This window comes from Gopherus flavomarginatus, chromosome 5, assembly GCF_025201925.1.
Source record: "Gopherus flavomarginatus isolate rGopFla2 chromosome 5, rGopFla2.mat.asm, whole genome shotgun sequence".
In the NCBI taxonomy this organism is placed as follows: domain Eukaryota; kingdom Metazoa; phylum Chordata; order Testudines; family Testudinidae; genus Gopherus; species Gopherus flavomarginatus.
Window position 1 is genome coordinate 1,650,318 of NC_066621.1, and position 13,490 is coordinate 1,663,807.

Below are 13,490 nucleotides of genomic sequence, written 5' to 3' on the forward strand. Positions count from 1 at the left end.
GGCGTGTGTGCGGGTCCCTACGGTGACGGACCGGCGTGTGTGGGTCTCTACGGTGACGGACCGGCGTGTGTGTGGGTCCCTACGGTGACGGACCGGCGTGTGCGCGGTCTCTACGGTGACGGACCGGCGTGTGTGGGTCCCTACGGTGACGGACCGGCGTGTGCGCGGTCTCTACGGTGACGGACCGGCGTGTGTGGGTCCCTACGGTGACGGACCGGCGTGTGTGTGGGTCCCTACGGTGACGGACCGGCGTGTGCCGGTCTCTACGGTGACGGACCGGCGTGTGCGCGGTCCCTACGGTGACGGACCGGCGTGTGTGGGTCCCTACGGTGACGGACCGGCGTGTGCGCGGTCTCTACGGTGACGGACCGGCGTGTGTGGGTCCCTACGGTGACGGACCGGCGTGTGCGCGGTCCCTACGGTGACGGACCGGCGTGTGTGGGTCTCTACGGTGACGGACCGGCGTGTGTGGTCTCTACGGTGACGGACCGGCGTGTGCGGGTCTCTACGGTGACGGACCGGCGTGTGCGCGGTCCCTACGGTGACGGACCGGCGTGTGCGCGGTCCCTACGGTGACGGACCGGCGTGTGCGCGGTCTCTACGGTGACGGACCGGCGTGTGTGGGTCCCTACGGTGACGGACCGGCGTGTGCGCGGTCTCTACGGTGACGGACCGGCGTGTGTGGGTCCCTACGGTGACGGACCGGCGTGTGTGGGTCTCTATGGTAACCCCGCTGTGGCAGGAGCAGGGCACGGAACCGGCCAGTCCCCAGAGATGAAAATGGCGCCGGGCAGGGTCCTGACGGGCCCGACCCCCGCCCCCCCCGCGGCCGGCCGGGGAATGTCCCAGCCGCCGCGAGGCCCCATGGGAGCGGCCGTCCCGCCTGGCCGGACTACATCTCCCGGCATGCCCCGCGGCCCCTCTGTAGAGGGAATAAAATGGCGGCTTTCGGCGCGAGGCATGCCGGGAGCGGTATTTTCAACGTCACCTGTCTTACTCCTTATGCAGTGGGACGATTGTTACCCAGCGGGCTGTGCGGCTGCCGCGGCGCCTCATGGGAACTAGAGTCCCGACAGGCCCAGCCGCCCTTTGCCCTGAGCCCCGTAATGGGCATCCCAATGGGCTGTGCGGCTGCCGAGGTCCCTCATGGGAGCTGTAGTCTCGCCATACCCCGACCCTCGGTTACCTGGCAGGGCTTCCCAGGCTCAGCCGGACTGCAGATCCCAGCGTGCTCCGCGGCCTAACGGTAGAGCGCACAAAATGGCGGCTTCAGGCGCGGCGCGCGCGGGGCAGGCCGGGAGCTGTAGTCCCGCGCGCCTGGAGCTCCCGTGGCTCCGCGTGGCGCGTCGCGGCCCGGCGGACTCCATTTCCCGTGGTGCCCCGCGGCGGGCGGTGCTGGAGGGGGTGGGGGCAGCTGCTGGCTCGGAGTCAGGCTCAGGCCGAGGCGGCGGCGCGGAGCGAGCGAGCGGCCTGGCTCCGTGAGTGGCGCAGACGCGGCGCGGGGCCGCGGGCAGGGGCCGGAGGTGGGGAGCGGGGGGGGCCGGAGGAGGGGCTGTGGGGGAAGGGAGGCAGTGGGGGGCAGAGATGGGGTTGTGCTGGGGGCGGGGAGAGGGGGAAGGGGAGGTGGTGAGGTGAGGGTGGGGGTGGGAGTGGTGAGAAGGGGAAGGGGAGGTGGTGAGGTGAGGGTGGGGGTGGGAGTGGTGAGAAGGGGAAGGGGAGGGGGTAGGTGATGGGGAGGGGGTGGGAAGAGGGGGAGGGGGTGGGTAGAAGGTGGGGGCAGGGAGTGGGAAGAGGAGGAAGGGGAGGGGGTGGGTAGAAGGTGGGGGCAGGGAGTGGGCAGAGGGGAAAGGGAGGGGATAGGTAAAGGGTGGGGGCAGGGAGTGGGGAGGGGGCAAAGGAGGGGTTGTGGGGGAAAGGGAGGGAGTGGGGGGCAGAGATGGGGTTGTGCTGGGGGAGGGGGTGGTGGAGGGGTTGTGGGGGGATGAGGAGAGGGAGTGGGTGGGGGCAGTGCAGTAGCCCCAGCCCCTCACCTGGAGGTGACCCTCAAAATGCAGATTTTCTCCCTGCCATTATCCCCCCCTTCTCTCTGCTCCATAATTCCTTCCTCTACTCCCCCCAGCCTCCCCCGGCCGCAGAGCATCGTCTAGGCCACATCCCTTCCCCCTGCATGCCCCCCACCCCTCCCCGGATCCTGCCCTCGTTGACATGCTGATTTGGATGTAGCCGTGTGTTGGGGCTGGGTTTTGCGTGTGGTTTGTACGGGGGGGAGCACCCTTGCCAGGGGCTAGGAGTCAGGAGGCCTGGGCTCTCTGGGAGGGCAGTGGGGTCTGACGCCGCGTGGCTCCCCGCAGGTGTTGCAGGCCCGGGCGGTGCTAGGCTGGCGGCGCCATGTACAATGGGATAGGGCTCCCCACTCCCCGGGGCAGCGGCACCAACGGCTACGTCCAGCGCAATCTCTCGGCCGTGCGGCACAAGAAGGAGCGAACCGACTACAAGTCGGAGGAGGAGCTCAGGAAGCTGGAGTCGTCTCTGGTGAAGAAGCCCAACCAGGAGATCCTGGACCATGAGCGCAAGCGGAAGGTGGAGCTGAAATGCCTGGAGCTGGCCGAGCTCATGGAGGAACAGGGGTACGTGTGCGGGGGGGCCTGCACTGTGGCACATGTTGGGGGGGCATCCATGGTGGGGACACATTGAGGGTGGGGATGGGACAAATGGGGGTGGCAGGGGGCACATCGGGGTGGGAATGGGAGACAGAGGTTGTTGGGGGGCACACCGGGGGTGGGAGGCAGTGGGTGTGAGGGGCACACATTGGGGTGTGGATGGGGGGTGGGGGGGCACACATCGGGCTGGGGGGCATACATCAGCATGGGAGGTGGGGTATGTGTGGGGGATACACAGTAGGGTTGGGAGGCGGGGGCTGAGCGGGGCACGTGGGAGGCAGGAGCTGTGGGGGCCACACTGGGAGTGTGGAGGTTGTTGGAGGCACATATCGTGGGGTGGGGATAGGATGTGGGAGTTGTGAGGGGCACATTGGAGGTGGGGCATGGGGGGCACATTTTGTTGGGAGGCAGTGGGCATCAAGGAGCACACATCGGGTAGGAATAGGATGCGGGGCTTGTTGTGGGCCCACATTGGGGGTGGGACATGGGGGGCACACCGGGGGTGGGGATGGGATACAGGGTTTGTTGGGGGGCACACATCGGGAGTGGGACAAGGGGAGCAGATCGCGGGTGGGAGACAGTGAACGTCGGGGGCACACACATGGGGTGGGGATGGGTCGTGGGGGTTGTTGGGGGGCACACATCGGGAGTGGGACAAGGGGAGCACATTGAGGGTGGGAGGCAGTGGGCGTCAGGGGGCACACCAGCAGTGGGGATAGGAAACGGGGTTTGTTGGGGGGCACACATCAGGAATGGGACAAGGGGAGCAAATCGGGGGTGGGAGGCAGTGGACGTCAGGAGGCACACACACGGGGTGGGGATGGGACACAGGGGTTGTTGGGGAGCACACATCGGGAGTGGGACAAGGGGAGCACATTGAGGGTGGAAAGCAGTGGGCGTCAGGGGGCACACCAGGGGTGGGGATAGGACACGGGGTTTGTTGGGGGGCACACATCAGGAATGGGACAAGGGGAGCACATCGGGGGTGGGAGGCAGTGGGCGTCAGGGGGCACACACACGGGGTGGGGATGGGTCGCAGGGGTTGTTGGGGGACACACCTCGGGAATGGGACAAGGGGAGCACATCGGGGGTGGGAGGCAGTGGGCGTCAGGGGGCGCACACACGGGGTGGGGATGGGTCGCGGGGGTTGTTGGGGGCCACACAGGGTGGGGATGGGATGTGGGGGGCGGATACCTCGCGCTGTGGGGGTGGCCTTAGCTAAGATGCCCCAGTCCATCTCTGGGATGGGGCAGGCAAAGGGGGCTGTGCTCTGCCATGGAGCAAGCCCACTGATGTGGTAGAGGGATACCTGGGGGAGGGGACATGTGCCGTGGGTCCCATGGGGTGGGCACAGCGCCTGTTTCTCCCTGGGGGCAGGAGAGCCCCAGTCAAGCCCTTGTGTGGGGAGGGGACACTGCCCCGTCTCTGCCCCCGGGCTGATGGGTAGCAGCTGGTGCAGCACCGCTGCCTGTCTGCCGGGAGGTGCTGAGACCGTGGGGGGGGGCGTGTGTGTCACATTTCCCCTGACTTGCTTTGGGGGCTGCTGGAGGGGGGAGAGCCGGTCACTGTCCCAGCCAGAGTCCAGGGACCCCCCGTCTCCCCCTGCGCCCCCCAACCCGCCTGGCTCCTCTCCCCAGCTACGCCGAGGGCGAGATCCAGGAGAAGGTGGCGACCTTCCGGCTCATGCTCCTGGAGAAGGACGTGGCGCTGGGCAAGGAGGGGGAGCAGCAGCCCGAGCAGAAGCCAGCGTAAGTACCCTGAGGGGGGCTGCTGCGGGGGGCGCGGCCCCTGGCACTGCCAGCTTCACCGGGCAGGCACTAGAGACAGGCTCCCCCTTCACCTCCCGTGGCACGGGCCTGACGCGTGTCAGCAGCTGCCCCCAGGCCCGGCTGATGCCCCTCACTCCCGACCCCCAGCCCTGTCGGTGCCCCTTACTCCCGATCCCCTGCCCCCCCCGGCCCTGCCAGTGCCTCTCACTTCCGACCTGCAGCCCCTGCCAGCCCAGCCCCCTCCCAGCTCTGTTGGTGCCCCTCACTCCCGACCCGCAGCCCCTGTCCCCCCCAGCCCTGCCGATGCCCCTCCTGACCCGCAGCCCCCTACTAGCCCGGCCCTGGGCTCCCCCCACCCCCCAGCTCTGCCGGTGCCCCAGTCCTGCAGTCTGTTGGGCCCCTTACCCCCCTCTCCCCCTCCCCAGGGTCACAGAGACCCACCAGCTGGCTGAGGCCAACGAAAAGAAGAACGAGCGGCTGCGGGCGGCTTTTGGCATCAGCGAGAATTATGTCGACGGGAGTTCGTTCGACCCCAACCGCAGGGCTAAGGAGGCGGCGGCTGCGGCAGCCAAGCAACAGGAGCAGCAGAAGCAGTACAGGTACTGGCGAGGTGTGGGGGGAGCCCTGCCCCCTGCTGGGGCAGATCCGGGTTGTGGGGGGCACAGTGCTGCCCCCTGCTGGAGCAGATGGGGGTGGGGGGACACGGTGCTGGTGGGGGCAGGCTATGTGTGGTGCTGCCCCCGCTGGGGCAGATGGGCGTTGTGGGGGGCATAGTGCTGCCCCCTCCTGGGGTGGATCGGGGTTGGGGGAGGCATAGTGCTGCCCCCTGCTGGGGTGGATCGGGGATGGGGGAGGCATAGTGCTGCCCCCTGCTGGGGCAGATGGGGGTTGTGGTGGAACAGTGCTGCCCCCTGCTGGAGCAGATCGGAGTGAGGGGGGCACAGTGCTGCGGGGGTAGGCTGTGTGTGGTGCTGCCCCCTGCAGGGGCAGATGGGGGTTGTGGGGGGCAGAGTGCTGCCCCCTGCTGGGGCGGATCGGGGTTGTGGGGGAATAGTGCTGCCCCCTGCTGGGGCAGATGAGGGTTGTGGGGGGGTATAGTGCTGCCCTCTGCTGGGGCGGATCGGAGTTGTGGGGGCACAGTGCTGCCCCCTGCTGGGGCAGTTCGGGGGTGGGGGCGGCACAGTGCTGGCAGAGGGCTGGCTGTGTACAGTGCTGGGGTGGGAGGTCGTTATCCCCCCGTCTGGCTTGAGGTGCAGCCCTGCCCACGGGGCACAAGCTCCAGGCCGGTTGCCCTGGCACCAGGGGCTCAGCTGGGGGTGAGGGTGGGACTGGACCAGGACCAGGGGGGATTAACCCCTTCCCGCCTGCTCTGTCTGTCCCCAGCCTGGTCCATGAGTCCAGCAGCTCCCGCTCTCCATCCCCCAAGCAGAAGAAAAAGAAAAAGAAGAAAGACAGAGGCAGGTGAGTACCAGGACGCCTGGGTTCTTTTCACAGCTCTGGCAGGGGAGTGGGGCCTAGTGGGTTAGAGCAGAGGGGCTGGGAGCCAGGACTCCTGGGATCTCTCCTGGCTCTGGGAGGGGAGTGGGGCTGGTGGGTAGAGCAAGAGGGGCTGGGAGCCAGGACTCCTGGGTGTCTCCAATTCTCTCCAGCTGCATTTGACTCAAGCCGTGTTCCCCGCAGGTCAGAGAGCAGATCCCCTTCTCGAAGAGAGAGGAAAAAGAGCTCTAAGAAGAAGAAACACAGGTAAGGGACTGGCTGGCTCTGGGGGTGGGAATGGGCCCCAGGGTCTGTTAGTTGGGGGGGGGGATTGGCACGCAGTGGGGTAACGGGGCTCTTCTGACTCCAGATTCTGTGTTCTCTGTCCAGGTCCGAGTCAGACTCGAAGAAGAGGAAACACAGGTGAGAGACTGCGCTGGCTTTTGGTAGTGAAATGGGCAGCCCCGGCCTCCTCCAGCAGGGGGTGCTGTGGGGGGGGCTGCTGCTGGCTGTGGGGGGAGCTCCCGGCTCCTCCAGCCCTGGCCTGTCCCAGCAGGGGGCGCTGTGTGTGTAGGGGGGGTGCTGGCTGTGGGGGGAAGCTCCCGGCTCCTCCAGCCCCAGCCTGTCCCAGCAGGGGGCGCTGTGTGTGTAGGGGGGGCGCTGGCTGTGGGGGGAGCTCCTGGCTCCTCCGGCCTCGCCCAGCAGGGGGTGCTGTGGGGCGGGGGGTGCTGCTGGCTGTGGGGGGAACTCCCGGCTCCTCCAGCCCTGGCCTGTCCCAGCAGGGGGCGCTGTGTGTGTAGGGGGGGCGCTGGCTGTGGGGGCAAGCTCCCGGCTCCTCCAGCCCCAGCCTGTCCCAGCAGGGGGCGCTGTGTGTGTAGGGGGGGCGCTGGCTGTGGGGGGAGCTCCCGGCTCCTCCGGCCTCGCCCAGCAGGGGGTGCTGTGGGGCGGGGGGTGCTGCTGGCTGTGGGGGGAACTCCCGGCTCCTCCAGCCCTGGCCTGTCCCAGTAGGGGGCGCTGTGTGTGTAGGGGGGGTGCTGGCTGTGGGAGGGAGCTCCTGGCTCCTCCGGCCCTGGCCTGTCCCAGCAAGGGGCGCTGTGTGTGTAGGGGGGCGCTGGCTGTGGGGGGGGAGCTCCCAGCTCCTCCAGCCCCAGCCTGTCCCAGCAGGGGGCGCTGTGTGTGTAGGGGGGGCGCTGGCTGTGGGGGGAGCTCCCGGCTCCTCCGGCCTCGCCCAGCAGGGAATGCTGTTGGGGTGCGGGGCTTTTGGGGCGCGGGGGGCTCTCACGTTTCCCAATGGTCCCTGTTCCTCCCCTCAGGTCTCCCAGTCCGAAGAGCAAACACAAAGCCAAGGAGAAGAAGAGGAAGAGGTAAGAGCCCAGCGTGTGCGACCCCCCCACACCAACCGCTGCTGCCAGCCCCCTCCTGCACCTCCCCGGCCTGTGCCCCCCTATGCTGTGGCCAGACCCTCTTCTGCCCACGCAGCAGTCAGCCCCCTCCTCACCCTGCGCTCCCACACGGCCCGATTTACGCCTCCTTGCACGCCCACCCGCCACTTCCAAGATTCCCCCCCCACACACACACGCTGCCCTACCCCCTCCGCCGGCCAGGATTCCTGATTTCCCCCTCCAGCCTCTGCCCCCCCCACGCTGCCAGCCCCTTCCCCCCCACACTGCCCACCCCCTAACCACCCGCGTGCTCTCAGATCCACCAGCGAGTCAGCGTCCCAGAAGGGCCGAAGAGGTCGCTCGTCCTCCCCAGACTCTTCCTCCTCCTCGGACAGCTCGCGGAGCAGGTAGGCCTCCCCGCTGGAGTGGGGTGGGGGTGGGGGCGCAGAGTCCTGCTGCTCTCCGTGACCTCTTAGCCTTCTCTTTTGTGCCCCCCCCCCCCCCCGCCTCCCAGGTCCCGGAGCGTCACCACTCAGAAGCGGGCCTCCCTGCCCAGCGTGACCCCCCCAGCGCCGCCACGGAGGAGAGCTGACCCCGAGGGCGCCTCAAAGGATGCCCCCAAGAGAGATCGCTCAGCATCCCCCGAGGTCAGCCGGCGCGCGCAGAGCAGCAGCCCCCGGGAGAGTCGAGATAAGCGAGAGGTGAATGGTGGGGGCTAGGGTCCCGGACTCCTGGGTTCTGTCCCAGCTCTGGGAGGGGAGTGTGGTCTAGTGGGTGAGACCAGGGGGGGCTGGGAGCCAGGACTCCTGGGTTCTATTCTGGTTCTGGAAACGGAGTGGGGTCTAGTGGGTTAGAGCAGTGGGGGCTGGGAGCAGGACTCCTCGGTTCTCTCCTAGCTCTGGGAGGGGAGTGGGGGCTAGTGGGTCAGAGCAGGGGAGCTGGGGGTGTGGGTTGAAGTCCATGCAGTAGCAGCTCTCTCTCCCGCCTCCAGAAGCGGTCGTCTCGGCACTCCCCCCGCCAGCGTTCCTCCTCCCCGTCGCCCGTCTCCGAGGGGAAACTAAAGGACAAGGATCGCCCCTGGCAGCCAGAGCGCAAATCCACCCCCGCCCCGTCCTCGGAGCGTGAGCCCCGCCCTCAACGCCGCTCCCCATCCCCCGAGCCGGCCCGAGAGAGGGCCTCGTCCGGCCACAAGCGCCCACCCTCCAAGGAGACCAAGTCCCCCCGATCCTCCTCCCCGCCTCCCAAAAAGCCAGTGACTGATCGCCCCAAGAGCCCGTCCCAAGCGGCTGCCCCCTCGGCACCGACCACCACCCGGAAGGCCCGGCCGTCCCGCTCGGGCTCTGAGAGCGACGAAAACTCGTCCTCCTCTTCCCCCGAGCGGGATAAGCCGGCCCCGAGCAGGCAGGAGAAATCGAAGGGCTCCCAGCGCCGGGAACGCTCCAGTTCTTCCCCAGAGCCCTCCCAGCCTGCTAAGGTTGCCTCCAAGCCCTCGTCCCGGCGTGAGCGCTCTGGCACCCCGGCGAAGAGCGCCAAAACCCGCTCCCTCTCCAAGAGAGACGCCAGGTCCCGGTCCCGGACGCCCCCTTCCCGCAGGGAGCGTTCCCGCACCCCGCCCCGCCGGGGAGGCCGTTCCCGCACCCCACCCCGCCGGGGGGCCCGTTCCCGTACGCCACCGAGACGGGGCCGGTCCCGATCCCGGAGCCCCCAGTGGAGAGGCAGGTCCCGGAGCCCCCAGAGGTGGGGACGGTCCCGTTCCCGCACTCCGCCCAGGTGGGGCAAATCCCGTACGCCCCAGAGGAGGGGGAGATCTCGCAGCCCTCAACGGCGAGGGTGGTCCCGCTCCAGGACACCCCAGAGGCCTGGCTGGTCTAGGAGCCGGAACACGGCAAGGCGGGGTCGATCTAGAACCCCTCCCCGGCGAGGCAGGTCCCGGTCTAGAACCCCTCCCCGGCGAGGCAGGTCCCGGTCTAGAACCCCTCCCCGGCGAGGCAGGTCCCGGTCTAGAACCCCTCCCCGGCGAGGCAGGTCCCGGTCTAGAACCCCGCCCCGGCGAGGCAGGTCCCGGTCTAGAACCCCGCCCCGGCGAGGCAGGTCCCGGTCTAGAACCCCGCCCCGGCGAGGCAGGTCAGGGTCCTCTCCCAGGCGGGAGAAATCACTGATTTCAGCCAGGAGGAGCCGCTCTGGGTCATCAGCCGAGCGGAGGAAAAAATCCAGGCTGCCCCTGCGAAGGAGCCTGTCTGACTCGTCGCCAGACGTGAAGCAGAAATCCAGGAAAGTGTCAAGACGCAGCCGCTCCGCATCATCCCCTCGGCTACAGAAGAAATCCAGATCATCGCCCCGGAGGAGCCGCTCTGGCTCATCCCCTCGGCCAAAAAAGAAATCCAGATCATCCCCTCGGAGGAGCCGGTCAGGGTCGTCTCCAGTGCTCAAGAAGAAATCCAGAACGCCGTCCAGGAGGAGGAGGAGGAGGAGGTCTGGATTGTCTCCGGCACTCAAAAAGAAATCCAGATCACCGCCTAGAAGAAGCCGGTCTGGATCGTCTCCAGAAGTGAAGAAAAAATCCAGATCACCTCCAAGACGAAGGAGGTCTGGATCTTCTCCACTGGCGAGAAAGAAATCCAGATCATCGCCAAGACGAAGCAGGTCTAGGTCCTCGCCAGTGCTGAAGAAGAAATCTAGATCGCCCCTGAGACGAAGCAGGTCTAGCTCCTCGCCAGTGTTGAAGAAGAAATCTAGATCGCCCCCGAGACGAAGCAGTTCTGGGTCCTCTTCAGTGGCAAAGAAGAAATCCAGATCACCGCCTGTGAGAGGCCGATCTGGGTTGTCTCCAGCATTGAGAGAGAAATCTAGATCGCCCCCGAGACGAAGCAGGTCTGGATCATCTCCAGTGGTGCGAGAGAAGTCTAGATCACCCCCGAGACGAAGCAGATCTGGATCATCTCCAGTGGTGAGAGAGAAATCTAGATCACCCCTGAGACACAGCAAATCTGGATCATCTCCAGCTGTGAGAGAGAAACCGAGATCACCACTGAGACGAAGCAGATCTGGATCCTCTCCAGAACAGAGAGGGAAATCCGTATCACCTCCTGTGAGAAGCCGGTCTGACTCCTCTCCTGGGTTGAAGAAGAAGTCTAGGTCTCCTGCAAGGCAAAGTGGGCTTGGCTCTTTGCCAGCCGTGGAAGGGAAATCCAGATCTCCTGTAGTGAGAAGCAGATCTGGATCCTCTCCAGAACAGAGAGGGAAATCTGTATCACCTCCTGTGAGAAGCCGGTCTGACTCCTCTCCTGGGTTGAAGAAGAAGTCTAGGTCTCCTCCAAGGCAAAGTGGGCTTGGATCTTCGCCAGCCGTGGAAGGGAAATCCAGATCTCCTGCAGTGAGAAACAGATCTGGATCCTCTCCAGACCTGAAGAAGCTGTCTAAGACCTCTCCAAGACACAGTGGTGCTGGGTCTTCTCCAGTGGTGGAAGAGAAATCAAGTTTACCTCCAAGATGCAGCCAGTCTGGATCCTCTCCAGAACTGATGAAGAAATCCAGATCGCCGCCTGTGATAGGCAGGTCTGGATCCTCTCCGGAACTAAATGATAAATCTAGCTCCTCACTCCCAAGACAAAGCCAACCAGGATCCCCTCCAGAACCAAAAAAGAAATCCAGATCACCTCCAAGATGTGTTAAACCTGGTGCCTCTCCAGTGGTGAAAGAAAAATCCAGATCTCCCCAGCCATGGCAAAGCCGATCCGGATCCTCTCCAGAAGTGAAAAAGAAATCCCCATCACCATCCATAAGAGGGGCCTCTGTAGAGCAAGCAAAATCCAGATCGCCTCCCTCACTGAGCGGATCCGGATCATTGTTGACGTTGAAAGGGAAATCCAGTTCGCCCCCAAGACACAGCCGATCTGGATCCTCTCCAGGGTCAGGAAGCAAACTTGGAGCAGTTTCAAAACACAACAGGCCTGGGGTTTGTCCAGAAGCTACAGAGCTAGTGAGGATTTTAGCAGGTCAGGTCAAGCCAGTGTCTCCTGAGGCAAAAGACAAATATGGAACGTCCCCAAGAAGGAGCAGATTGGGGTCATCCCCTGGCATCAGAGAGAAATCCAGAACACCTCCAAGCAGCTCAGAGTCTTCTCCAGAACGGGCAGAAATATCCCAATCGCCTCTGAGACGCAGCAGGTCTGGTTCGCCCCCCAGGCCCCGAGAGAAGTCCCGATCGCCCCCCAGGCCCCGAGAGAAGTCCCGATCGCCCCCCAGGCCCCGAGAGAAGTCCCGATCGCCCCCCAGGCCCCGAGAGAAGTCCCGATCGCCTCCCAGGCCCCGAGAGAAGTCCCGATCGCCCCCAAGGCGCAGCAGGTCTGGCTCATCTCCCAGGCCCCGAGAGAAATCCCGATCGCCCCCGAGGCGCAGCAGGTCTGGCTCATCTCCCAGGCTTCGAGAGAAATCCCGATCCCCCCCCAGGCCCCGAGAGAAGTCCCGATCGCCCCCAAGGCGCAGCAGGTCTGGTTCATCTCCCAGGCCTCGAGAGAAGTCCCGATCGCCCCCGAGGCGCAGCAGGTCTGGTTCATCTCCCAGGCCTCGAGAGAAATCCCGATCCCCCCCCAGGCCCCGAGAGAAGTCCCGATCGCCCCCGAGGCGCAGCAGGTCTGGTTCATCTCCCAGGCCTCGAGAGAAATCCCGATCCCCCCCCAGGCCCCGAGAGAAGTCCCGGTCGCCCCCGAGGCGCAGCAGGTCTGGTTCATCTCCCAGGCCTCGAGAGAAATCCCGATCGCCCCCCAGGCCTCGAGAGAAGTCCCGGTCGCCCCCGAGGCGCAGCAGGTCTGGTTCATCTCCCAGGGCTCGAGAGAAATCCCGATCTCCTGCTAGATATGGCAGTTCCGGCTCATTTCTGAGATCTAGAGAGAAATCCAGATCTCCTGCAAGGTACAGCATATCCGGCTCGTCCCTAAGACTTCGAGAGAAATCCAGATCCACTCCAAGGCGTGGCAGGTCCGGTTCATCCCCGAGACCTCGAGAGAAGCTGGGGGCGTCTCCCAGAAGCAGCCGCTCTGGGTCGTCTCCAGAGAGACCCAAAGGTCCAACAAGGCGTGGCCGATCCAGCTCTCCCTCCAGAAGGGGGAAGTGGAGATCTTCCCTGCGGCGAGGAAGATCCGGGTCTTCGCCCAGAAGAACCCGGTCCCGGTCCATCTCCAGACGAGGCAAATCCAGAAGCTCCCTGCGGAGAGACCGATCCATCCGTCGCCGGCAGGAGCCGCTCTCAGATCCACCTCGCGATTCTTCCCGCCGCCGGGAGCGTTCGCCATCCTCACCCCGTCGCAGCAGATCCCGCACGCAGCCCCGCCGGCCGAGCGGGGGGTCCTCCCCCCAGCGCAGCGGCTCCCGCCAGCCCCGCCTCCCGCTCCCACCGAAACTGGACGTTCTCCCGCACCCCGGCCTCTCCTACCACGGCCGTCATGAAGGCTCGCCGGCCAGGACTCCGCTCAGGCTACGGACCGCCAAAACGAGCCGGGAGGAGGTCCAGCTCGCCAACCGGTGTCTGGAGAAATACCCCCAAAGTGGGAGCGGCCGACAAGGAGCACCGGCAGAGCTGAGAAGACGTCGCCGTGGTGTCGGTGCCCATCCGCAGCAGCCGTCACGCTCCCCGCCGGCTCCAGATGTGAGTCCTTCCCAAAGGCCAGAAGCCCATTCCCCTGCCCCCAAGATCACTCCCCGCGGCCGGCCTGCAGGGGTCCCTGGGGTGGTGAGGACGGGGGTCCGGCGCCCCGCGGGAACCTGAATCCTGCCCTGCTGCCCCGGGGGCCCCCCACCTGCCGGCCGCCTTCCCCCAAGCCAAAAGGGCCAGGAAAAGTCAGAATTGCTCCATCTTCCTCTTCTCCTCCTCCTCTTCGCCTCCCACAAGGTTGCAGCCCCCTGCCCGCTCCCCACTCCTCGTGCTGACCCCCAAGGAGGAAACAGGGAAGGGCCAAAGGTCAAGTCGGAGCCGACCAGCCCGGAGGTGCCGGGGAACCCTGCCAGGACAAGCCAGGGCGGTAGCGCCAAGTGCGGTGCCGCTGCGGTGCCCCCCCGCACCCCGTCAAGAGAAGAGGAGCTCTCCACATACTCGTCTTCGTCGTCCCTCGTTTCTTCCTCCTCCTCGTCCTCTCCTCTCCTCTGCTCCAGCTCCAGCTCCTAAGAGTCCAGCCAAGACTCCCCGGCGAGCAAGGGGCCTGACCTGG

The 13,490-nt window shown here is 65.9% G+C and overlaps 1 protein-coding gene across 1 annotated transcript in view; it reads left to right on the plus strand.

Moving 5' to 3' along the window:
* The first annotated feature begins 1,454 nt into the window (after positions 1–1,454).
* The window catches only part of SRRM2 (serine/arginine repetitive matrix 2), a 19,946-nt gene continuing 7,910 nt past the window's right edge, over positions 1,455–13,490 (plus strand). Inside the window, exons 1-12 of the mRNA XM_050953153.1 lie at positions 1,455–1,523; positions 2,352–2,627; positions 4,298–4,408; positions 4,855–5,028; positions 5,813–5,890; positions 6,110–6,172; positions 6,296–6,328; positions 7,219–7,269; positions 7,605–7,694; positions 7,802–7,988; positions 8,279–11,919; positions 12,007–12,931. Of these exons, the coding sequence (XP_050809110.1) occupies positions 2,389–2,627; positions 4,298–4,408; positions 4,855–5,028; positions 5,813–5,890; positions 6,110–6,172; positions 6,296–6,328; positions 7,219–7,269; positions 7,605–7,694; positions 7,802–7,988; positions 8,279–11,919; positions 12,007–12,931 (5,592 nt within the window). The 5' untranslated portion in view covers positions 1,455–1,523; positions 2,352–2,388. The remainder of the gene's footprint in view (positions 1,524–2,351; positions 2,628–4,297; positions 4,409–4,854; positions 5,029–5,812; positions 5,891–6,109; positions 6,173–6,295; positions 6,329–7,218; positions 7,270–7,604; positions 7,695–7,801; positions 7,989–8,278; positions 11,920–12,006; positions 12,932–13,490) is intronic.